Consider the following 27,667-nt stretch of genomic DNA (forward strand, 5'->3'; position numbering starts at 1 on the left):
GGCTCTACAAATAAAATAATGTCAGATATTTTAGCGGCCTTTGCAGGTGACTGTACTTCCCTGATAGATATGTTACACGTATCGCATGTGTAAAGGAAGACTTACCTACGCTAGAACAGCCCGGGTCCAGGCCGATGCAACCGACACTTCGCTTTCTATGTATGACAGGTGATCATGATGCTTTCTATAGAAAACGAAGCGTCGGATGCCTCGGCCCGGACCGGGCCGTTCTAACGTGATTCATCCTTAACAAACTCAGATACTCAGTTTTTCAAACTCTTTTCAATAAGTCTGAACTTGAGTTCTTCTAGCCTTGAATCTTTTGTTGACACTTGAGTCAACAATAGGAACACGAGCTTTTTAACACACATTTGCATGAAATTCGTGGGTCATCGGTTTGTTTTCCCTAGTCTTACAGAAAACCTTGCTGTTCATTTACCTTTCTTAATTGCCTAGTGTCCCTTTTGTGTTTTGGTGTCTATAACTGATTACTGATTAGAGCTGTAGGTACTGTCACAAAAAGAATGAAACGCAAATGTGCTTAAAACTGTTTTATTTTTCTATTCCCAAAAGTCTATCATACACTTCATACAATTGCACAAAAACTGACACTTTAATTCACACTTTGTATGAGCTACAACCTATTCAATATTCAATTCATTATTGTGAGTCTTCTGATTTACTATTAAATTAATCATAAATAGGAATTTTCCAGAAAGATATTTGTCCCATGCTAAACCAATTTAGGTTAAATCTTTAAATAGTCACACTGAAAGTACAATGAATAGTCGATATTAAACTTTCGTGAGACATACTTTAAATTGTTTATACGACAACGGTTTCACTCACTTGAATTTTTAGTCGCTATTGGCGACATGTTTCAGGCCCGTCGGGGGTCCTTCCTCAGGCTCGAGTGCACGAGTTGCAGTCGTCGCGAGCACTCGAGCCTGAGGAAGGACCCCCGACGGGCCCGAAACATGTCGCCAATAGCGACTAAAAATTCAAGTGAGTACAATGAATAGATTTATAAGCGTGGTTCATTATCTTTCCGAATTGCTTTAGGAATTCAATTAAACTACATTACTTTAGTGAAATAATCGACATTGCCTGATATTTTTAACAAATGTATCAGTTGGTAGTTGCAATATTTAAAAAAAATCACTTTCGTATTTTAGTGTAAATATAAAATAATGTAAAATATCCTTGAAAGTTCAAGATAAATGTAGTTTTTTTACAATAAACGATGCCAAAAACGTTACATAAAATTTCTTTGAAAGTATAATTCGAGGGGTGTGCGGTAAAACCCGATAAGTCGTGCCAATGAGGACCTATTTGAAATTAGAACTATATGTGACGTGCGTAGAGTTCATATTTAACTGACAAAATATCTCGATTTATCGGGTTTGACCGCCCATCCCTGTTGTTAGGTTACATTTAGCCTTAATAGGACTTTCAACAAAGCTCCCCTTTCTTTTAATAATGATTCTAATTGTATATCATTCTCTAATCTATATAAAATAATTAACAAATATGGTCAGTCATTACTTTATTGAGTATTACATGAGCTTCATTTATCAATTTTCCTCTCAGGAATGTCATTTCCTAAATAATACGACACAAAGATTTTTTCTAAGTCTGGAATGGTACAAAAGGTAGGTAGCAGTGGCGACCCATCAAGTAATATGTTTTTATATGTCTACATTACTAGCACTCTGCAAAGTAGGTACGGGTATATATTTTTCATGGCGATTGTTTATTAGATAATGACATCTCCAGAGATGTCGCATAGATCCAGAGCTAGGTATGCGTAAAAAAGGTATTTTGAATTTAATATCACGCCATAATCAGAGAGTCATGCTATCTGAGGGTTTAATATGAACTCCTTACATGAGTAAAGTGTAATGTTGATTGCTTATTGAAAGAAAAAAATATATTTTTCTACCAATAAAACAATAGTCCATTTCTAATATCTAAAGGGAAATACCAAGGGTAGGTACTCTCTGAGAGAATGCGTCCTATATTACATGGAAGTCGTTCTGTCTGGCTGTTTCTCTGTCCGGAGTGTGTACACTGACCGACGGATTATCCCCCCCTTACCACGTCGAGAAACATGATGAAGAACCTCTGGCAACGACTCTCCTTCAGAATCAATCAAAGTGTCTTCAGTCAGTTCAGCACTTTCATCTCGTCAAGACCGATGCAAGAACTCTGGCGTTAACACCTTCTGAGTGCTCTTGATGATCTTCTTGTGGTGTCTTAGGCGGTGGACGATTTCATCATGCAGAACGTTGAAGCACATCGCAGTGAGAGCTAAACCGGTCATTATATAAATCGAGCAAAACCATACGGTTCCAGTGGAAGCTCCACTTTTCTGAGTAGCCCCTGGCGCTAAATGACCGAAACCAATCGTGCTTAGGCTCATAAAACAAAAGTAAACGCCGTCGATAGGGCTCCAGCCTTCCAACTGATAAAGAACTAAAGCACCGAAGAAAATATAAGTAAAAATAGCAGCTAGGCACAAAGAAAGAGGGGCGAGAATCGAGAAACCGTGCAAGGAGACTTTTGAGTCGGTATCTGTGCAGCTCAAGGAATCGCAGTCGCGGAGGAAGCTTAAGCTTTGGTTTTTATCTTTTATAGAAGTTGTACTGACGCTGTGCGCTTGAGATGCCGAAATAATGGTACCTGATGGTGACCGAACGTAATACGGTTCTTGAAGGTGTAATGATGGGTTTCTGTAGTCATCTTGTCTTCTTACTTTGTCTTTTCTGTCTTTACCTCCTATAGTTCTCTCGTCGAGGCAGCAATATCCACATTTTGTACATAAACAGCAGCAGAGTGCCCTGCTGAATATGCTTCTTGCAACTCTTGACAATAGGGCGCCGACAACAGACAGATAGAGTAGGGTTAAGGGTATCCCTATGACAGCGTATCCAATGGTAACAGCCTTCCCTAATGCCGTTCTCGGAGCCACACTGCCATAACCTGCACAAGAAAGTTCTGTGTTAAAATACTTGTTTTAGGGACATTCAAAAATATTATAAAGTACCTACTATGGGTTTCATAGGCACCAAAATAAGTTTAGAGTTTTGGAGCAGTATTTTTTTCTGTAATTAATTGTTATAATACTGGTAACAAAGTAGAAATACTAATTGAAATTATAAAAGGCAATGTGACACTTTGAATATTGTGTGCTTGAAAATAACTCACCAATTGTCGTAAGAACTGTCAACGAGTACAGGAAGGCTTTGGCAAAATTCCATTCATAGTCATCCACTATGAGAGCTGGCGCCGACTCCAGTGCTCTAGCACCTCCGTACTGAGCGGACACATCTGCCGCCACTCTTGCTACCAACTTCTCCTGAAACCTCGCAATTTCCTGGGCAGCTAGCCTCGTCCAGTTCTCTTTATAAAGAATATTCAAAGATACTGTGATCTCCCAAATGCTTTCAACAGTCTGTGACCTCAACTCCGCGCTAGCTTGCGCGATTGTTCCGTTCAGTTTTGAGATAGGAACAGTCTTCGCGACCTCGTTCGCCTGGTATGACGTGGTAGCCAAGGTCTTTTGATGGACTTTCGAGGCATTCCCTTCTATGGCAAGGAACACAAACGCTCCTAAAAGAGTATATCCGAGAAGAAGAGCAAATATCCCTAAGTTCGTGACGCATCCAGCGATGAGACTTTTCTTTTGACTCTTTTTGGTTTTAATGCAGAAGCAGCAAGTAGTATCAATCTCATCATCGAGTCTATAATTGTCTGTTTTGTTATTCTTTTTATATTTACCATTGGCATGATTCTTCTTCTTCGAGTTCTTGTCCATATTTGCTCATAGATCGTCACAAAGCATATTCTTAGCAATGTTTACGAGAACCAAGCCATTTGTGTGAGTTAGACGTTACTGGGGAGATCCATCTGAAAAGAAAGAAAAATCTTTTAGTGACTTTATATGCAAAACGGTGCGGGCGAAGTTTATCTTTCCATAATGAAAAGTCAATTCGCAAAGGTTCGCAGTAGATTTTATTATGCTAACCAAGAGAAAGCCAAAATAACATGGCAGTAGTAACTTGAAAAAGGCGGGTCGCTTAGACTAAGGGAGAAAAACATTGAAAATAAAAGGTATATCGATGAATAAGGGAACAGTTTTGTAGTTTCTCTTAACATTTGAGTTTTATTATTATGCCCTAATTTCGTTCATCATTACTTTCCGAAGAAACTAAATTCAGTTCAGTTTTTTTATTTTAACGATACTCAAGATATGTATGAACTTTGTAGAGAATAAATGCCCAGTATTATTATAGAATGAGCCCATAATACAACGATAAATATTTCTCATAACAGATACTCATTACTTCCAGAGTTCCCATCTATAAGCCATAAAGCATAAAACACACTTAGGCCGACGTAAATCTCGGCAGAGGCGCCATTCTATCAACCAAGCTCGCGGCGATCTGGATCTATATTACACTTGCTTAACGAACTCGCCGCATGAAGCGATCTTAGTTCAACCAGAAATAAGAGTACATAGAAGTACGCACAGTACATACGTAGATGAAGTTCGAAGAGGCCTTCGGTGTAAGTGTGCTCTTCAATAAACGGTTATTGTTATTACCTATAGCTACTTTTTTGCAGGATACTTTCTACAGAAAAGGAATGAGGTACAGGTACAATCGAGGATATTCTCGTTGAACCGCTTCAGAAAATTTTTATCTCTATCCTTACGAAATTAATAAGAAATAGGAGAGGCATGATGTTAGGACACCTTATACGGCATGATAACTTATTCCTAAACATCCTGGGAGGCAGTATTGAAAAGACAAGAGAAGAAGAGAGACCTACAATCACTTATCTCAGCCAAATAAAAAATAATGCGTCGTATGTGGAAATTAAAAGACTGGCACAAGAAAGAAATGATTGGCGATTGATCCACCGACAAGAGCAAAGCTCTTAAGTTATTAGTGATGATGATGATATCCTTACGAGTGAGCTGGACTCTGCCTCCCATAGAGATAACCAATGTTTTTTTAACACCCACATTTTTAAGTGCCATGCTATTTTTAAGGGTCATCACTGTTATGATATTGCTTGATCGTCTGCAAGACGTTTAAACGATTTTTGCCCTTAAGGTAATCTACCGCGAATGTCCCCGATTGTGCCTAGACGTATTAGCAAAGGCACCCTTTCCATTCTTTGCAAGTACGCATACTTATTACATGCCAGGACAGGTCACGTGTCACTGGCTCGCCCAAGAGCTCGACTCGTTCACGATCAGACGATCACCTAACCAATAAAAGTACATGATTTAAACCATTTGATCCGACATTACAAGGCCTCAAATGTAGTGGAAACGAATGGAGAGAGAATCAGATCTGACTTCGTTTAATTTAGGTAAGTAAATGTTTAGTCTCGTTTTAAAGGGTCAGGGGCCAAATTCGACATATACAACTGTCAGATTTCGCATCCACGTCAAATCAACAGTTGATTTTATTGCATACTGAGTGTTGCTTCCATCAACGGTGGATAATATCATTTGGTACAACCAAAACTCATCTCTAAACTAAGGGTGGTTCGGTTTGGTTTGCTTGTCACCCTTACTGTGGATTGTTAATGTCAAATTTTGACATTGTACGTATTCGAGAACCTATGATTTTTCCCACATCAACGGGAGATCAACACGATAAGTCAAGCGTCGCTTGTCGAATAGGGGTCCAGGTTTTTTGTTTTAAGTTTTAATTTTGTCAAAGGCCTGATTTGCTAACAGTTTATCTTATGCTCCATCCGTCCAGTGGAACTAGGTAAAAATTAAATTGAACGCTAAATCCACTTAAAAACCCATATCGTCAAGAACGCTTCTTGAAGAGTTATGTCGGATATTATCAAAGAGTAACTAGAGGTAACCATCATGTTTTTAAATACGGCTTATATTTTAACTTGTCTTCACAGTCAAACTGCTAATCAAATAAGAAGTTAAAGCTTTTTCCGTAAACAGAACTTAAATTGTTAATCCATTTAACTCCTAATCTTAAATGAACAAATTATCGATTAAACTTGTTCTATCTTTGTCGCGTTCACTTCTTCCTCTTATTTACTAAGGGAAGGACAAAATTATTGCAAAAGTTTGTTGGACATTACCCTCCAAGCCAGTGGAGACGTCTCGTTAATTCCAGTACATTTGCTTTGAGACACCTTCAATTATTGATTTCAGTTCTGTAAGAACAGTGGTGTTCGCGATCATTAGGATGGAAATATCCGTATAGTATTGTCAAAGGGAATTTGAAATAAAGAGTTACTGTCCTTGTACATTATGTAGCTACAGTACATTTACTGCCATCTTTCGACAGAAGATTAAAATTGTTAAAACGCCATTTGACTTTGATCATTATTTCGGACGATGGCGCCATATTTAGCGGAAGCAGTTATAAAGTTGACTCAAAAATTTTTTATTAAGCTATGAGCCTCATCACATATGTTCCTTGAGTAATTCTAAGCATTTCAAGCCTGGGAGGCAATAAGAAATGTGTGTCTACTCGGATTTGTAATGGATTCAAACTTTCAACCCCTTTTTAACCCTGTTAGGGGATGAATTTTACAAAACGCTGAAATTACTTTTCCTGTCTTTTAATAATATCCCCAAATACAAAGATTCAAGTCCCGCGTTCGAAAATTTTTTTGATATCCATACAAACTTTCAACTCCTTTTTCACCACCTTAGGGGATGAATTTTCAAAAACGCTGAAATTAGTTTTCTTGTATTTTAATAATATATCGTTTTACGAAGTTTCAAATTCCTAGCTTAAAATAAAACTTGAACCCCATACAAACTTTCATCCCCTTTTTAACCCCCTTAGGGGTTGAATTTCTCAAAATCGCTTCTTATCTCTTGTACACTTTATAAATGTAATCTAGTGTGCAAATTTCAACTTTCTATCTTTTGTAGTTTCGGCTCCGCGTAGCAAAAATCTCCAACCAAATTTTTCACCTTTTTACATTTTTCTTGTAAAATTACTATGAAATTGAAAAAACAAATATCAGCAATGAATTCTACGTGTTTGGTTTATACGAAAATGATACCAAACTTGCCCTAGTACCCACCAGGATCAGAGTAGATTTTTTTTAAAGATGACGGATGGCGGCCGTCTTTGTACCCCACCCTCCCCCCCACTTCAGGCTAGAAATGCTTAGAATTACTCAAATATCAGATGTGATGAAGCTCATAGCTTAATAAAAATTTTTTGGGTCATGTATGGCAGCGTTACATAACTGACTCCAGTAATTTGGCCTACAGTCGAGTAGATGGCGCGTTAATTTCAATATTAAAGAAATTAACACATATTAGTGAAAGAATAAGGATCAAAGTCAAATGGCGTTCTAACAATTTTAATCTTCTGTCGAAAGATGACAGTAAATTTACAGCGGCTACATAATTTACATTGACAATCCTCTATACACTCTATTCTCTTTGGTATTGTTTATGTTTCAAGTCATTCTGTTCAAATTCAGAATTTAATTATACACGATGTTCCATGCCAGGTAAAGTAATTGATGTTAATACTCGTATGCTGGGAACATCCATTAGCTGGCGTCCCCGGTGTTCAGTGTAATTAACCGAGTGTGGACGTGGCGTTATTGCATGTCTTCTGCCATAGAATAGATAGCTCAACTTTATCGGATGGACTGTTCAAAGTTAATAATATCGCGAAGAGTCTGGTTGACATAATTGGTGACCGAAGAGCTGGTGGCTTCCTCGCACAACGTATCCGTATTGCGATACGACGAGGACATGCCGCCAGCATACTTGGTATAGTGCCTCAAGAGCCTATTTTAGATTTAAGCTAGTTATTAATTTAGTTTAGTAGTACCACTGTATTAAATACTTTTATTCTATAATGTCGATCCCTAAAGAGACCGAGCTAACTCTGCAAAGAATTTTCACTAACAAAGTGTGGGAGTGCCGCCTCAAATTCTAATGAATAATATGTTGTTTATAGTGGTCCCACCACACTTTGTTGCTGCAAAGCTTGTGCAGAGTTAGCATAAACGGACTCGTTTACTATAAGTTCACTACATAATATTAAAAACTTCACAATACGTTGCATGCCAGGTAAAGTAATTGTTGTTAATATGCTGGGAACATCCATTAGCCGGCGTCGACGGTGTTCAGTGTAATTAACCGAGTGTGGACCCGGCGTTATTGCATGTCTTTACTGCTGCCACAGAATAAGTAATAGTACTACCGTACAGAAAGGAAACTTCCTACAATACCGAAGTTTGACAGCGGTTCAGGGACGAATCATGCTGTCCCTTTCTAATGTAGCACTATCCCTTTCGGCTATTTAGGGTTGTCAAAATTCAAGTAAGCTTATCTGTGGTTGTGCAAGCAAAGGGACGTCAAGTTGTGCCAACCCTAATAATTACTCGGAGCAATGCTGAGCCGAACGGAGCCGAAAAAGCCCGAACGCTCTAGTTTCCTGCCCCTGCTGCTGCCACAGAAACATAGAGAAATAACTAAGCTTAGAGTGTTCACTCCACAATCAGTTTCAGAAATAAATAATAAGTTTTATGGGAGGTATGGTAAAACGTATTATTAATCAGTTTAAGACTATAGCTTCAGTTAATATTTATTGATAATATTATTACAGACGTATAATTTGCAGGTTATCTAACGATACTATTCTTTACCGAAAAGCAACTGGTATTTTACCCGTAAGGGCTGATTTAGACGATGCGAGAACTTGCATGCGAGTTTCATACCATTGCGGGTTTTGATTGGTCGGTTGACGCGGACGTAATCAGCAGTCCGCAATGTAACTAAAATCGCATGTGAGTTCGCGCGCCGTCTAAAACAGCCCTATAAGGGATGACTCACGCTAGAACGAACGGTTCGGATCTGTGTGACACTTCATATTCTATAGAAAGCATCACGTGATCACCCGTCATAGAAAATGAAGTGTCGGTAGCCTGTAACCTCGGGCCAGACACGAACCATCCTTAACAAGTCAATAATAGTATCAATTGAACTAGCTGCTAGTGGTGCTCTACAGCACGGGAGGAATGCAGTGTACCGGCGAGCTGCCATTTCTATCGCTCACCAAGCTACCTACCAATCGAAATAGACCTCTAGACCCATAACAACTATGTATCATCGAAGACCAGTTTAAACTGGTTTCGTTGAACAGCCTGCCATCTTGCGGTGCCTTAACGAGGCTTTGTTTACTGCTCTTGTATTAATTCGTGGTCACAGTTCCAGTTGTCGTTGGAATGGAAAAGGCTTGATAGCTGGGTGAAGGCATTTGTGGTTGGTATGCTTCAGCAATTAACATGGGTGCACTTCATACGTTGCAGCTGCGGGAAATATGCTGAATCAGCATTTCAATTTTACGTACCAGGGCGTTTTCTTAAACAAATATTGGAAACCTGATCTGTGATCCTGCTGATTTTGGGTTCTTTCAACTCAGAATCACTAGCATATTCAATCCTGGTGATAAAAAAATGTCCTAAAAATTTGTATGAAAATTGTACATTCGTCACGCACATACAAGTGAAATTTTTTTTGTCACATGTTAAACGTGACGTGACATAATGGAATGGACATTTTGGGACATCTTTTTTAATAGTAGGATCGAGAATGCTGTCGATTCTAAGCCCAAGAGTGTCGAGATTTGAAAGAATCAGGTTTTTAATATTTATTTTAGAAAACGCCCACCAATATTTGTAAAGTAATTGTATGAATTGTTTATCTAATTGCGATAATACCTACGGCTGATCAGATTTTATTGTTTGGTGCACAGACTAACCAAACCTTAAAGTATTTTTTTATTTTTATTTTAGCGATTACAGCGAAATCCTTCAATAAGGTGTTGAAAGAGAGGTGAAGTGCAAAACCTAATTATTTCTACACGAATTTTGAATGGCGACTTCTTGACCCTAGTAATCCAAGCTAGAATTGTCATTATTAATATAGTTAATACTGGCACTTTTTTCTCAAGCAACGCCGCTTGGAACGACGGTTTCTTGGGCATATGTTTGGCTCTTTAGGTGAGCGCCCTAGCCTCGATATTAATCCCTGGCTACCCCCCAAAAAGGAGGGAGTAAAGGAAAGCTCCATCGGTCCAATCTTCGGTATGTTTCTATCTCCTTGAAGATGTCAGGTGAAATTTGATATTCTAATCATAATCATTCTCATCATTCATTCTACATATCTATTGCCACCGATATGTAGACATACCCTACTTTTCTACTATATAACGCGTCACACGTGTTTTCACTTTTGTATATATAGGTCGATTCGCGAAAGATGTGCGGAACTTTCTATAAAATGTTGACTGTTCAGTACACCAAATACAAATACTAATAGCCCTCGTATTTTAAAATATTCTTCTATTAAACTTTACTTTTCTAAGTAATTTAAAGTATTGCTTTGATGCTTGAAATCAAAGCTACTGATATGAGTCGTCGATCGCAAACTTTGAAGTTACTTGGCCCTGTTTTTACTAAGCAGAAACTAATCTTCAACTAGTGCTTAGAAACTAGGAAGTTAGTTTAATATAACGCTCATAGAACGTGAGATTACGTAGGTACCTACTGATATCGCTGTGTTGTAGCTAACTTAGGGCCACTTGTACTATTCCACTAACCTGGGGTTAACCGGTTAAACCTGGCGTTACCATGGTTACCAGTACAATTTGACATTAGGTTAACGGTTTAACCGCTTAATCCCGGGTTAGTGGAATGGTGCAAGTGGGCCTTATTAGATTACTTACAGCTTTAACGATGAGACGCGCTTGAAGGGTCTGAGTCCGGTCCGAGGCGTCTGACAATTCGTTTTCTATCGAAAGTCACTTCCAAAAGCCTCGGTGATCACGTGATGATATTCTATAGAAAATGAAGTGTCGGACGCCTGGCCCGGGCCCAGACCGTTCTAGCGTGAGTTATCCTTTCAGGCCGCTTTTAATAATAGGTTGATTATAGAAAATTCCAAACTAAATAACTACTAAGTTGAGAACTGCATACATCTGCGAAGAAATTTAAAGGTGTAATGTGAAGTCCCCAATTCGCATTGGGCTAGCGTGGGGACTATAGCCCAAGCCCTCTCACGCATGAGAGGAAGCCTGTGCCCCAACGTTTATAGGCTGAAATTATTTTTTTCGTCTTAAGTTACGTTATTTATAACTAGCTGTGCCCGCGGCTCCGCCCGCGTAGAATTCGGTTTGTGTCAGTAAGCTGCTAAATATATAAAAAAATAGTAAATTACATTACGCTGTATTTTTTATTCAAAAAATTATAACATTTATAATTTCCTGCATGATAATTTCTTAAAATAATTCTATCTTTTTGTTTCATACTTTTTAGAGCGCGATTTGTAGTAGTCCGACTACGCCCGACTCTTTTAGTATGAGAAAGTCGAAGTCGCCTAGCTTTGGACCGCATTCAGCGCGCCACGTGCGTCGGGCTTAGCCCGATGCTTTGAGTATGAGGGTGCCTTCGGCTCCCGACTTTGGCAAGCGTACAGCGTGTCCCGTTCGTCGGGTTACGCCCGACGCTTTGAGTATGAGGGAGGCGCCCGGCTTTGGAACGCGTACAGCGTATTACGTACGTCGGTCTACGCCCGACACTTATAGTATGATGGCGCCGAAGGCGCCCGGCTTTGGAACGCGTACAGCGTGCCACGTGCGTCGGGTGTAGCCCGACGCTTAGAGTATGAGGGTGCCTTCGGCGCCCAACTTTGGCAAGCGTACAGCGTGTCACGTACGTCGGTCTACGCCCGACTCTTTTAGTATGAGGGCGCCGAAGACGCCCAGCTTTGAAACGCGTACGTTACGCCCGACGCTCTGAGTATGAGGGCGCCGGAGGCGCCCGGCTTTGGAATGCGTACAGCGTGTCACGTACGTCGGTCTACGTCTGACTTTTAGTATGAGGGCGCCGAAGGCGCCCTGCTTTGGAACGCGTACAGCGTGTCAGCACGTACGTCGGTCTACTCCCGACGCTTTGAGTATGAGGGCGCCGAAGGCGCCCGGCTTTGGAACACGCACGGTGTGTCAAGTACATCGGTCTACGCCCGACTCTTTGAGTTTGAGGGCACTGAAGGCGCCCGGCTTTGGTAACCATACAGCGCGTCACGTACCTCTCTTTTACTATGAGAAAGTCAAAGTAGCCTGGCTTTGGAACGCGTACAGCGCGACACGTACGTCGGATTATCTCCGAAGCATTGCCGGATTAAGATATTTTAATGCCCTAAGCATTTCTAGACCATGGTGCCCCCTCTCCCTAGGGTCATTAAGTTTACATATTTTTTTTTGGTAAATTGAGTGAAGTTCATTGCCGCATTACAGCTGAGAATGGAAATCAGTCACATTATTTTATCTCGATAATTGACAGTGCCGCAGCAGTACCTAATGTTGCAACAGAGTACCTAATGCTGCTGCAGTCGCCACCCGAATGTCACCTTTATCATATCTTAGGCTAGAATGTAATTGAAAACGCGAGCGAAGCGAGCGCGAAAAATTTTCGATATAAAAACGCAATTTGATAGACAGTTGTACATTTTTACTTTTAGTATGGAAGTCAGTCACATCATTTTATCACGAAAATTGACAGTGCTGCAGCAGTAACGTTGTAACAGAGTAATGCTGCTGTAGTCGCCACCCGAACGTCACCTTTATCATATCTTAGAAAGTGACTGAAAACGCGAGCGAAGCGAGCGCGAAATTTTTTCGATATAAAAACGCAATATGATAGACAGTTGTACATTTTTACTTTTTGTATGGAAATCGGTCACATCATTTTATGACGAAAATTGATAGTAACGTTGCAACAGAGTCATGCTGCTGCAGTCGCCACCCGAATCGAATGTCACCTTTATCATACCTTAGAAAGATATTAAAAACGCGAGCGAAGCGAGCGCGAAAATTTTTCGATATACGCAATTTTACTTTTAGTCCCAACCAGGCGCGAATCCAGGATTTCATACAAAGAAGGGATGGGACAGTTTTCTACCAGCCTAGCTTCGCATAGGGCTCGATATTTAAGGATTTCAGCGAGGTTGTTTTCATGCATAAAAGATGCAAGAAAGCAGAGCTTGGAATTGACCAAGAGAATTGAATTGGCGAAGTGTGAGCAAGGCAGTAGGCCCAGCTGCGAAAGAGGAAAGCTTGGATCCACGCCCAAGTGTAATTAAGGCAGAAGATCAACTTTGCCGTAAGGCAAAAGGCCTCGCATAAGACCTAACGCCGAACCGCAAAAGAGTGAGAGAGAGTGAAACCCAGATAAATAAATATATATACCTACATACAAACACGAACGCTGAAAACACAATACACTCTCTCTCACTTTTTTTTGGGTAGTCGTGAAAAAGATGTCACTGTGCAATGAGGGGTAATTAATTTACTGTCGTTTAATTTTGTTGTATATTATTAAATCGACATAATTATTCAATTAAATTTGTTGATGTCCGTACCCCCTCATCTAAACTAAGAGTTAATTTGGCAAAAACCTTCCTCGGTGGCTATTCATGTCACTACGTATTAAATTCAGCGCCATCTGTTAGTTTACCAGGGTACTCAAAAGTAGTAGCACATATTTGAAAAAAGTTTGCCCCTCCTTCCTAAGTAGCGCCATAAGATTTAGGGGCAAACTTAAATCAAGCGAGTGTTGTGGCTACCCCCCCTTTTAGGGGTTGAGTTTTTTAGCCTATAACCTGGCCGGAGATTTTCTCGATAGATTAGTAAAGTTTGCATCAAAATCCGTTCAGCCGTTTTCACGTGATGCGCGTTCAAATAAACAGACAAACAGATAAACAGATAAACAGACAAACAGATAAACAGACAAAAATTCTAAAAACTGTTGGAACGTGTTCTGTTATCGATTCTAAGTATCCCCAGCCAACTTTTTTTCAAATATCTTCCATGTACAGACTTTCTACCCTCTACAGCTTTATTATATGTATAGATAGATATGAATATAAAAGTAAAATATAAAAACACTCACAAAACAATAAAAAATACATATAAACACATTAAATTATTAAGTTACTACTATTTTGCCTTTTGGTCACGAATAAAAACTCTCCGAGGAAATTAGCTTCATACTGACGTTGAAAAAAACCGGGCAAGTGCGAGTCGGACTCGCGCACGAAGGGTTCCGTACTATATGCAAAAAAAAAAAGCAAAAAAAAAAAACGGTCACCCATCCAAGTACTGACCACTCCCGACGTTGCTTAACTTTGGTCAAAAATCACGTTTGTTGTATGGGAGCCCCATTTAAATCTTTATTTTATTCTGTTTTTAGTATTTGTTGTTATAGCGGCAACAGAAATACATCATCTGTGAAAATTTCAACTGTCTCTATCACGGTTCGTAAGATACAGCCTGGTGACAGACGGACGGTCGGACGGACGGGCGGACGGACGGACGGATAGGACAGCGAAGTCTTAGTAATAGGGTCCCGTTTTACCCTTTGGGTACGGAACCGTAAAAACCTCCGTTCATGATAGTTCATCTACTTATCTAAGGAATTCGACCATACAAATACAAATAACCTTTATATCTCAATAAAGAAAACAATTGAATAATATAATACAACAACTCTAGAAGAAGTAAACAACAGGCGATATTATCACTAAAAAGCAATCTCTTCACATCCGAATGTCACCTTTAGCGTAGTCGGAGTCTATCAGTCAAATTATTCATAGAATTTGTTTTTTCTATTTACACGTTAAATATTTAAATTGATTTATCTCTCCTCTATCTAGTCTTATTACTAGTCATCACATAATATAAAGGTCGATTTATCCAGTAATGTTTTTTAATCTCGCTTGATGTTTTCAAAAGGATTTTTTAAAACAAATAAACTTACAGAAATATATTACAAAATACTTAAATTCACATGCTACGAGACAGACATTATTAATGTGATCTATTTTGTACGTGAATAAAGCAAAAGTTTTTTTTTTCTATCTCGCATTAAGAATTTACGATGAGCTTAGATACAAATAAGTCCATTATAGGACATTTTTTACACAAATTGACTAAGCCCCACGGTAAGCTCAAGAAAGCTTGTGTTGTGAGTACTCAGACAACGATATACAGGGTGATTTCTGGGTCGTGATCCAGAACCACTTTTTCCGACTCTGTAAATGATCTACATTATCATATGGTAATATTTGATGAAAAGATAATTACTTTAATTATTCTTATTTTTCAAATAAAATTAATGTTATACTAAGTAATTATGGTCACCCTATGACTTTTGACATACGCTGGAAAGCGACAAGACGTCACATTAAGTAGGGTCACCAAATTGTATGCAAAAATGTTTTTTCCTACTTGTCATCTGGAAAATAATCATCATTATTGGTGATAAACAATAATTAACAACATCATTAGGCTCATCTTTGGATTCTGTATGATGTCTGGCTCTCTTGCTCCACGACCCCGAAATCACCCTGTATATATAATATATATAAATATTTAAATACATAGAAAACAACCATGACTCAGTACTGCCATTAGGCTTAGTACTTGGTATTAACTATTGGCAAAACAGTTTGAATTTAGAGGTTATTTCGCGAAAATAGGTAGTACTTTAAAAGATTGTCAGAACTGTTTACCGAATATTGTTAAAAATTACATTATTTACCAATTTTGATCAAAGCTTAGGTACAAATAAGTCCATTAACCAGGTTTAGTACTAGGTAACAACTGTAATGTTGGCAAAACAGTTTGAGTTTAGAGGTTGTTTTGTAAAAATACGGTAAAAAATTAACAGAACCTACTTTTTACCGAATATTGTTAAAAACTAACATTAGTTACCGATTTTGATTAAAACAATTAGAACAGTACACATAACGCACAGAACGCATAAGTTTGCTGGTAGGTATGCTGTGTAAGGGCATTTTCATTTAACTTGTACAAGTTAAGCGCGACTTAAGTCGTGTTTCAGTAACGTCTAACCGTTACATTCCTGACAAAATGTATGGGATTTGACATTGACCGTCAGTTTTGTAACGATTGCTAACCGGCCGTTAAAGGTGTTCAATTAAGTGAAAATGCCCGTAAGATTAATTAAATAATAAAAATAAGCAGGATTTACACCAGTACAAAACAAAATCCTGCTGAAAAAACCTCATCTTAAATTCCGAACACCTAACGCTGACGATACCAAAATCCAATCCCAGGTGTCGCCACCGATAAAGATTTTACATAAATCAGTGATATAATCCAATATTACCCGCATTTAGCCCCCACGTAATGTCCCCCCGCCATAGACTACCTCTTTAGACTCCGCATTAAGATGACGAAGGTTCACGTTCACCAAAAATCAAAGATTTTTTGACTCACGTTAGACCCGGACGAGCTTCCGAGGCGTACTTTTCTATGACATGGCATGTAATCACGTGTTGCTTTCCATAGAAAATGATGCGCCGGAAGCCCCGGCTCGGACAAGGCATCTTAAAGAATGAGTCACGTTAAACCGGTTAACGTGAGTCATTCTTTAAGATGCGTTTCGAAGGCTCGCGTTCACCAAAAATCAAAGGGGTTTTTATTAGCAAAACATTGCACCGATTGCCGCGCAGCCGTCACTTTTGGATGTAACATCCAACACTAGTATGCAGCTAATATAATTGTTCACATTTGTAATTACCTCATAATATTTCGTATATAGATTTATAAAAAAATACCAGTGGAAGTCTTTGTTCAATTGACATTAGTCGAAAATGTACAAGCTTCCGTGAAACGTTTAGTCGTAAATGTAGAAACAACTAAAATAGCAGTTGAGATCTTCTACTAATTTAATATGGACGTGATGGGCGTGCATAAAGATCGCAAGTCGTCTTGTAGTGTACCAATATTCATGTTTATGTTTCAGTAATATTAATATCCCATCAAAAACATAAATGTAAAAAAGGAGATTGAACTTGGCTTGACACGCTGCCGCGTGTCTAGATTTTTGCCATGGAAACTTTTTCTTAAGTATTATAAGTTTAATCAAACAATACCAGGGCTATAATGTGATCGGTAAAATAGAGTATTATATTACTGCAAATAAATAAAAAAATACGAATGCTCCATTTAAAAGGTAAGTAATCTGTTACCGCCATTGAAATCTCTATTCCAATTTAAATGACTTATTTCATTACCCCGCGTACTGAGCGGATTCAGAACGAACTGTGGGCATAAATTCTCAAATTGATAATAAAATTTTACTAGGTATTACTTGGGTCTTATTCCATCGGATTGCGGTTAAGTGCGAGAGTTCGGTTATTTCAGAACGAATTGTGAGAATTAATTATTTATTGGGAGCTTTTTATGCCACAATTTGTTGTGTTGTAAAATAGTTATTTACGATACAAGTGCGGAAAAGAGGAAATTCGAAACGAGTAGCGATAAATTAAAACACGACTGAAGGGAGTGTTTGAAATCGACACGAGTTGCGAATTACCTGTTCGCAAATGTATCGCACAAAGTTTTACAGTACATAATTATGGCCCTTTCAACTTTCGACATACGCATGGAAAGTGCTCTTTCCCGCATTAATGCGGGAAAGTGGGACAGTAGTAGACAAGTAAAATGTTTAAAAGGCTGTAGTCACGCGATCATCAAAATCGTTTTATTTTGTTCATGCTTAATAAAACAATAGATCGGTGGTTGGTTAATTAAATCTTAGGCACCATATGATTTTTTAACCGACACTGAAAAAAATAATTGCCCGAACTCATTTAGTATCTAATTCAATAAATTACCCTAAAACCGATTTTGTAACAGGTAACACATAGTACGCAAGGTCCATTTATTGTGTAAGCATTGTACCTAAGTATAGTCTGTATCTTAAGGTATTTAAAAAAGAGTAAACAAAATCTACCCTCAAATGACTTCTTAAGCCAGTTGAGGGTAATATATAATATTACATATGTAATATACAAGTAATGTAGGTTAAATTAAGGTCGTTCAGTGACAGATCCAGGTGTTTTGTATTTGGTTGGTTAATCAATAAATGTTATAATAATTATAAATACCCGAAAATGTACAAATTATTCATTTACTTTTATTTAAGTAATACCTAAAGGTACAGGTAAATAGGTTAGAAACAAAATATTTTATTACTTTTAAACAAACATTTCTTTCAGTGTATAGAATCTTTCTCGACTCAATTATTAATTTGAAAAATAAAAATTATTATGTTACACTAACACCAATATTATTATGTTTCCCTTTTCCCGTTATCCCGTTATATTTGATCTAAACATGTCAAAGAATTTATCCAGTGTACCTACTCATAATCAGTAATTACACCCAAAATTAATTAATGAGGGTAGATTTTGTATTAGAAATTCAAAAGAAAGGCACAAAATTATACTGCTCTTAACTAACTATTGTTATCACTAATACTTATTCATAAACCGCGTTAGGATAATATTTATTCACGTAACAATATAACCTTTCAAACAACTTCCAAATCCCAAAACGTACTCAAATATTTGTTCATGCGAATATCCAACACTGGAACATTGTAAACAAAAAAGGAAATCTGTTATGAAAAGTTCCGTATCCCGGACAAAAGTTAGGAAAAGCATACTTTCCGCGTATACGAATACTTTTTGACTGCACCAGAGTTCGGTGCGCGAATTCTTTGTAAGAGTTAAAAAACGGATTGTTGTATTTCCACTGTGTTTTCATTTTAATAAAGAAGCATTAAAATTTATTAAAACACTACACGAATAATTTGTTTAATATTTTTTTGGTACCTACCTAAATCTAACCCTTATTCATACCTAAGAACAACAGTATTGTAAAAAGTAGGTAATTAAATAAACGCATTTGTATTAGATATTTGTAAAAATTACAACTAAACAAAAATACCACTCCGGTCTAGTACCCATAGCACTCGCGGCATTGCCGGCATTTTAATAAAAAAGTATTGTAAAGTGTCATTCTACGGAACTTGCTAACTATGTAAACAAAGGTCTCTAGTAAATTCATCAGTCAGAGACAATTTCAATATGGCGGTTTGTTTACATAGTTAGCAAGTTCCATAGAATGACACTATTATTTTTTCACATCTTCTTCTTCCTGGCGTTATCCCGGCATTTCGCCACGGCCCATGGGAGCCTGGGGTCCGCTTGACAACTAATCCCACGATTTGACGTAACATAATTATGTATTTAGAGTATTTAGAGAGACCTAGAGGCTGCTTCCGATTTATTTAATCAAATGAAAACAAGGTACGTCAACTTATTGCCCACACTGTTAACTGTTCAGTCAGCCAAGAAATTGGTCTACCACTTTTTGACTCTATCAATCAGATGATAGAGTCGAAAAGTGGTAGACCACTTTCTTGGCTAACTGTACATCGGTGGACATTATGCCATTAGGGATTCTATAATATATTATAGTCACTGTGATAAGGTACGGAGTGGCACAGAAATCAAATTTCTTGACTGTACCAAGTGTACCACACTGTTAACTGTACATCGGTGGACCTTATGCCTTTTGTAATAAGGTCCACCGATGTGCAGTTAGGAGTGTCACTGTTTACATACAATGTCGTTTAGACAGAGGCCTAATGTAACTGCATGCAGTGCGCCGTATAGCAGACATGCTCTGTTAAGGGGAACTATTCTAAAACAGTTTGCTTTTCGACCTTCAGTCTTTTTCTGATTTTTCGGTGGGGATTAGTAAAAATGACAGATGTCGCTCCGATTTCTTTAAGAGAAAAGTGGATGACCGCTTTTCTCTGGATATTGACCTAGAAAATATTTTTACAGTATTCGATGTATGTACAAACAGCAACACTCGTAACAGTACATCGGTGGACCTTATTACAAAAGGCATAAGGTCCACCGATGTACAGTTAACAGTGTGGTACAGTCAAGAAATTTGATTTCTGTGCCACACCTTACCTTATCGACTATAATATAGAATCCCTAGTGACTTTCATATTGATTGTCACTGACAAAATACAAAGTACCACCGAAATCAAATTTCTTCCGAGAATAACCCCCGTGCACACCTGTATGTATGTATGGATTTATGTATGTATGTGTTATAATTGAACAATACGGCCGACACTACACGGAGTCCATTCAAAATGCACGGCACAGGATGCGCCGCTGTGGTTATTTCGTTGATTGGTTTTGCCCAACTTTATTTTATTGCTAGCTTCGGCTCGTGTTGACCCCCGTTATAGTTTGTTTGGTATCCACATTAGCCCTTCTAAGCTATCTAGAGTTCTACCCGGAGCTATTTAGGATATTCAGATTCAGATTTAGATCATCATCATCATCTCAGATTATTTCTGAAAGTATACTTCTGAGAGAGTTGTGCCCATACAAAAAATTTATCAGGAGAGCCGAATTAACATCATACTAAAATTTCGTAAGATTTAACTGAAACCACTTTTTCCCTGTGTTTGCTGCGGGGTCCTTTCAAGGTACGTGTCCTCTTAACCTTCAATGCTAATCGTTGGCAATATTTTAAATACGTACTTATCTACAGATGACTTACTGCCCTATTCGAACTTCGAACAAAAAAACTTATGAGAGGGAGAAATGGAAAATACTCCACCGACAAGAGGATACCTCTTAAATTGAAGAAGAAGAAGTGTCAGTGAAACGTTTTTGTTTGAAGAAACGTCACATTTGACACTGACATATCATCCATATCGTTTCTAGATCTAATATTAACTGACGTATCTAGTTCCAATCGGGCCGTTACTTGAATCCGATAGCTTCGGTCTACCCTAAATAGCCTCAGGCAGGAAGGATTGTTTTACGTTCTCGGTTTACAATCCATTATTGATACTTCGCCACTATCGGCAGATTACAGGTTTAAAGGAGTTGTCGGGTTGTGTATCGTAAACATGATAATAGGGTTGACAAATAAGCTATCAAAGCCGTTTTATGGCGGGAAAATTTACGGCCACTCAAAATGTTACCGCGAACATCGACGAATTTGAATGTCCGACGTTTATAGATTATGTAATAAAGTTGAGGGCAGGAGAAGTATGGGTATAATAATACCCCTTATTCATTAAACTTAGCAAACCTCTGTTAATGTCCCTTTCTTACAAATACAAATGTCAAAACCACGGATAAGGACAAACGATTATCAAGGGCTTGTTAGACTTGACAATCGTTTATAAAACGCCATCAACTTAGTTCGAGTACCTATAGCTGGTTTCCTAGGATAGCGGTGGCGTCATATAGCAGCCGTCTTCATACAAAATTATACTCTATCCATACAGGTGTTTTGTATGGAGACGGCCGCTATATGACGCCACAGCTCTCCTAGGAAACCAGAGCTCTCCTCGAACTAAGTTGTTCTCTTTAACGCTCCACATCACATGGTGACCCTACCAGGACAGCCTTGTGTTTGTGTGGGTGTGTATTTTCTGTAGTCAGTACAAAAGTTAACGATTTGGATACATTTTAATTGACTCTGTAGCTGTGTATCTCGTGTTTTTATTTCTATGTACAATAAAGTAAATACATACATACATACATTTTTAGAAGATTTTTATCATACAAATTTAAATAAGTAGAAGGTTTTAACATACCGATAAAGATAAGTGCGAAAATCAGGTTTAAAAGTTCGTTTATTTCATAATCTCCTCCGTAAACTCGCATACCTAACCTTAACTCACAATAAATAAGTTCTTAACCCTTCCACATATATGCGCTGCAAAAACATATCAATAACAGATTTATAGGTGTTCCGTACCCAAAGGGACCCTATTACTAAGACTCCACTGTCCGTCTGTCCATCTGTCTATCACCAGGCTGTATCTCATGAACCGTGATAGCTAGCTGAATTGAAATTGAAATTGAAGTTGAAATTTTCACAGGTGATGTATTACTGTTGCCGCTATAACAACAAATACTAAAAAGTACGGAACCCTCAGTGGGCGAGTCCGACTCGCACTAATCCGGTTTTTAGAGTTCGAATGCCGCTTCTCGTCCTTATAGCTCACAAGACGTATTATATCGAATTTTACGATCGCCCCTATTGGTTCATTTAGGAACCACATGCTTGTAAAACCTGTTTATTACGCAATTATGTACCATATTGGACAATGAATTGGTTTATTTTCAGATACGGATATAAGTAATATACCTACATCCTTTATAATATTCATATAGGTATAGATGTTAAATAAAATAGGTAGCTCTGATTGTCTTGTGGATTTATCAAATGCTTGCAGTTTTAATTTTAATGACATTGTGAATGAAGACATTTATTCTTAAAAAAAATATTATTGTACTTACTTTTGGGCCAGTTAATTAAGTTTTATCCCTTTCTTATGAACACATAACATAAGGCAAAATGACGGATTAAAAACAAACGATGAATAACTAACTCTCGATTGCGTGCTGTGTACATTATCTTTCAATTATTTGCTAAATAATAAAATAATTAACGGATAATTAATAATTATACATCCGGGACCTCAGTTATTTTTTTGCCAGTCCGGATTATCGAGGTCCCAGTATAGTATAAAAAACCGGTCAAGTGCGAGTCGGACTCGCATTCCAAGGGTTCCGTAAATAAGTCCGACTCACGCTTGACTGCACATTTCTAATAGGTTTTCCTGTCATCTATAGGTAAAGTACTATTTTGTGTATTTTTTTCAAAATATTTGGCCCCGTAGTTTCAGAGATAAAGAGGGGGGGGGGAATGGTCGGACAGACAGACAGAGGCACGAGTGATCCTATAAAGGTTCCGTTTTTTTCCTGTTGAGGTACGGGACCCTAAAAATGACTTTAATTTTAGATATAAGGTTCCGTGAATTTATATACATAACGAACACGAAGGTTAACGTGACCTATAAAATTAACTTGTAGGTACATAGGTATGAAGAAACGTGTTTCCCGTTTCAACATATTTTTCCTGTCATGAAATAAATATTCCTCAAACATACCAACTTAACACGAAAATACCAACAAAAATGTTAAAACCTACTATTTTGGTCGCAATTATTACAGGACATACCGCACTAGTGCAATAATTAGCACATTACGTAAGTAACTATTCTCTCGTGCCGGTTTAAAACTCTTCGGTCGTGTTTTAATTTATCGCCACTCGTTGCGAATTTCCTATTTTTCAGACTTGCATCGTATTATTTTAGAGGTAGGTACTTATTTTTATTTTAATACATAGTAAGCTTATCCACATATCAATGATATTTTTGTTAAAGATGATTGACAAGTAGTGTCAAAATTGCAATTAAACTAAAGGGACAAATATACCAAAGTAGTAATATCGACGATTTAAATCCCTAACGTTAAATTATTTTTTTAATGCTGCAAAATGTAAAGCCATTTTCAATACTGAAACTCATTACCGGCCTGTGTACTAAACGGATATTAGTATAATGTAAACACAAACTAAACCTAACTCATAATAGAAAGCTGGGTTTATCTTTAAAACCCGCGCCAGGCACGCCTCTGTTTAGTATAAGTGAACAGCACGAGCGATTTTGAAATGCAGTCTGCAGCCTACTCTGTATCTTTAGGTATTTAAATAAAAGTAAACAAAATCTACCCTCAAATGGCTCCTTAACCTTTTAACCGCCAGCAATTTTTGATCGAGCGTGCTCGTGTCGCCACCGACAGTAATTGTACCACGCAGAGTCAGGTTGGCATAGTATAGTTACGGGAGTTATAAATGTGCTGTAAAAACCAAATCAGATCTTTGTCTTATTTATTAGACTGTGGCGAAATGAGCTGGATATGTAACGTCTTATATATCAGACTCTGGCGGTTAAAGGGTTAAACCAGTTGAGGGTAGATGAAAACATTACATGATCAAATAATGTAGGTTAAAGTCAGGTCGTTCAGTGACTAATCCAGGCGGTTTTGTAATTGGTCGGTTAACTAATAAACGTTCTAACTACCCGAAAATGCACAAATTGTTTTTTTACTTTTATTTAAATACTAAAGATACAGACTATACTTAATTTATATTTTTTTTGTGTCCTTTGTCATTAATACAAAATAAATATTTTTTTTTTCAAACCAAAACCGATATTTTGTTAGTAACGATAGAACGCTCTACACGATGGCGATGGGCCATCATGCTGGCCCACTAAGATGGGCCAGCGTGTACTCATTAAAAGTATCATATGTAAGTAGCATAATATATTCATTCTGAAAACTTCTTTTATATTTTTCCGTAATCAGTGATCAATCCGTGGGACTTATTTTAATTTAGGGTAAAAAGGTAAAATCATGCTTTAAGAGTTAATGGCCTGACTTTGTAGGTTTCACGGTAGACTAGGGTTTCAATTAGTCGACTGGACGTAAAAGGCTTTAAAATTTTAGGTTCTACATAAATCGCTCCTAACTTAAATCGAGCTGTCACAAAAACAAAAGCAGTGCGCCAACAAAAGCGTATTGTGCCGCGGTTAAATAAGACAGGGCTTCAGATCAATTCCATTAATAATTCATTAGAACACGATTTACATCGATAATTTACGGACAGGCTTTAAAATTCCATTCGATTTGTATACCGAAACATAAAATGTCCGAAACATAAAATACTTATTATTTGTATGATCCTACTGTCGTATTCGAACTTCAAGATATTCACAAGAAACGACACGTACTAGATCCATTCTAGATACGTTATAGTTTAGATATCAACTAGTTCTCTTTTGCAGCGCAATTCGGGCAACCAATGTCACTTTTACGTTAGGTAGAGTAAGATATCTATTAGATGTGAATTGGATCTCTAAGTCATATCCTGTGGATATCGTTCAAGAGTATCTCCAGAATCGCGCAAATGTCAAATTTGACAGGTTAGATCTTTAACATATCGTTATCGTATCTTGGTGATGTCTAAAAGTTATCTAATAGATGTCTATTTCAAAATCCGAATCGACCCCTAGAGTGTCCCACTGCTTGGCAAAGGCCCCCTTCATCCATTTCTTTGTATCCCGGCCTTGCCCCGTCTCCTAAATGTCATCAAAGACGTCGAGGACGTCTCGCCATCGCCGTTGAGGTTTGCCCAAACTCCGGGCTCGATTATGCGCCAAAATCGAATCGGTAGCCGTAATTATTCTGATAAATTAAATTTACATATTTACAAAGCGTCTCGTTCGATCGATAACCTAACCTTTTGGTATTGATAACTATACGGCATGATTTTTTTTTTCATGGACGAATACTCTTAGTTTAACTCTTGAAAAGGGCGTGTAATTAGCATACTTTTTTGCTCCAAAAACTCTAATTAACAAGCTTATGAAGGATCCGTAGCATACATCCTGGAAATTAATGACAGGATGTATAATTATCAGATACACCGGCCGGTATTCCTGGTAGGTATTCGGCCAATATCCAAATTAGAAAATATGAATTTGTTTTGATAACAGTTGTGTATAACACATATTGGTTCCAGATTTATATGTTGCTTACATTCGGTTTGAGACCGCTCCAGCTTTACTGCCGCAATGGTGCTGTGGAAAATTTTATGCTGACTGACTGAGCAGTACCGAACCAATATTGATTTTGACATTTCGAAACTTCATAAAAGTAATTTATTAAGGATTTTTAGAAAACAGATTGAATTATGTGATATATCCTGGTGCAATGATGCAGATTAAAGAACAACGGTGCAGCAGTAACGCTTGGACAGTCTTAATCCGAATGTAACCTTAACGGCTCGGCCACGACATTGCGCGACTTGCGACGGCGGCATAGGTTGGAGCGAGACACAGTGATCGGAACTTGCATTCCCACCTATTCCGAATTATTGCCATCGCTTCCGTAACCAACATTATCGTTGCGATAATGTGACTTAAGTAATTATAGCCTAGTATAGAGGTGACAGGAAGATTATCTATTGGGCATTAGTATGTCGAGCACTATGACGTTTACATTGAGTGCCGGGAACCCGCACGGCGGGTTTTCTATTCGTAGTCGCTTTCCTCTACAACGCAGGAAAACTCTGGGATTGGCTGCGAGCGTAGCGCTACGAAATTCTGTTTAATATTTCTTAAAACATGTTAGCTTGAAATGTAAAACTAAGTATATAAAGTTAATAAACAAATATCCGAATATACATAATTATATACTTAAGGACTTTTATTTGAAATTTGCCACTAGTTAATATAATTAATAGTATTAAGGAATTTTATTTTAGTCCTCATTATGAATGTCCTATAATATTTATTTATATTTATTTATTTATGAGTAAATAAATAAGATGGCCATTAATTACGGAGAGTGACACTGATATTTAATTACCTAGTCGTAAAAAAATAATTTAAGCCTCACTCATGATATATAATTAAAATTATTCATATTTTAGTTTATTGTTTGAGCATACTTAATAGAGGTCCAAAAATAGATATTATAGGTAATTTATCAATCTCCAGAAATCATATTTTATGCGTAATTTTCAAATGTATGTATGTTTCAAAATTAAAATATCATTAGACGTCTGTAATTTTGTGAAATAAGTAATCAACATTACACATACCTTTTGCATCCAGCTTTCGTAGACAAATGTTCTCCAAGATGGTCCATTTTTCTCTGTCCCTTTTTCAACAAGTGACGGGCCTTGCTAGCACGTTCTGTACGTTCGCAAATCCTAGCAAAGTCCAGATAATCCATGTAAAATATTGCACCCACTCATCTCCAACGATTGTCACTGATCTGTCAACACGGTCTCAAAGCAGAATCCCAACGTATTTTCGCATTTATTGAACTCTAGACACAAAATCACTGGTTTGATCCATGGTCATAATTTAAAATTGGAACGTATTATTCGTTTTATCTTCTTTTGGACATGATAATGGCTTTTGTTTTGATTTACGATGAAAATAAGTCAGTACAATGGGTCAGGAGCCGGGCGCTTTCGGCCATCTTTACAAGACGTTTGCGCTTGCGCGGTACGGTCCGCGGGCTGGCAGGCATGCGCTGTGCGCTGTTATGAAAAAATAAAACCGTGGCGTCGCGTTGGTTAGATGTTTTTCAGTTAGGTAAATACGTACTAAGTATACGGACTCATTACGATTGTCTAACTTTAATTTTTAAGCATTAATACTCTTCTGTAGTACGTTACTGTTGTTTTACTTGTTTCATAATTATGACCTACGTTGCTCGTCCAACATATGCCAGGGGTGTAAATCGTCACGGTGTGGTTCAAATACCATGTTCCATTTTCCACGATGCTTGCGTCACTTAGAATAAAAAACAAAACACAAATGAAAAATTGATTTCAAAACCGATGAATAAAGTAACAAATGCTAACCTAAAACATCTGAATTCATTTAACGTACTGTAAGAATATCATTTTATATTTCAAAACAAATCTAAAATGATTGTGAATTCAAAGCAAATTGCATTACCATCAGTTCGGAATAAATAGATCAGTTTTCCTTTAAAGAAAAGTTAAGAGGAGTGATAGGGATAAGCTCAGTGTACTAAATACGAGCTACTGGGTCTATATTCAGAAACAAAAATTCTGTTGAAATTTAATAGGTATCAAACAATTAGGTCAAGAAATGAATGCTCAAAAAACGTTGTAGAGGGAAATGCTAGGAACACAATTTTTGACTCCGTAACTTTGTTTGGACTAGTTAGGAGGTGAACATATCAAAAGTCCCCGGCTGTAGCCCCGCTGCTGGGGGGTAGAGGGGGGTAAGAAGGTCGAACTTTTCGGTTTTTCATTGATATCTT

The 27,667-nt window shown here is 37.7% G+C and overlaps 1 protein-coding gene across 1 annotated transcript; it reads right to left on the reverse strand.

Moving 5' to 3' along the window:
* Positions 1-1,018: 1,018 nt before the first annotated feature.
* On the reverse strand, positions 1,019-26,873 carry LOC134674292 (potassium channel subfamily K member 18-like). The gene is made up of 3 exons (XM_063532321.1): positions 26,466-26,873; positions 3,208-3,909; positions 1,019-2,982 (listed from the first exon to the last, which is right to left on the reverse strand). Exons 2-3 carry the CDS (start codon positions 3,815-3,817, stop codon positions 2,189-2,191), a joined length of 1,404 nt encoding a protein of 467 aa, XP_063388391.1. The 5' UTR covers positions 3,818-3,909; positions 26,466-26,873; the 3' UTR covers positions 1,019-2,188.
* Positions 26,874-27,667: the final 794 nt, after the last annotated feature.

This window comes from Cydia fagiglandana, chromosome 20 (genome assembly GCF_963556715.1).
Source record: "Cydia fagiglandana chromosome 20, ilCydFagi1.1, whole genome shotgun sequence".
NCBI lineage: Eukaryota > Metazoa > Arthropoda > Insecta > Lepidoptera > Tortricidae > Cydia > Cydia fagiglandana.

What these genes read in the sequence shown, in the direction of transcription:
- LOC134674292 (XM_063532321.1), bottom strand. Translation starts at nt 3,817, where the DNA reads ATGGACAAGAACTCGAAGAAGAAGAATCATGCCAATGGTAAATATAAA. An exon ending in GACAGTTCTTACGACAATTG is followed by an intron (nt 2,983 to 3,207) that starts GTGAGTTATTTT and finishes TTTCTTGTGCAG; the next exon opens with GTTATGGCAGTGTGGCTCCG.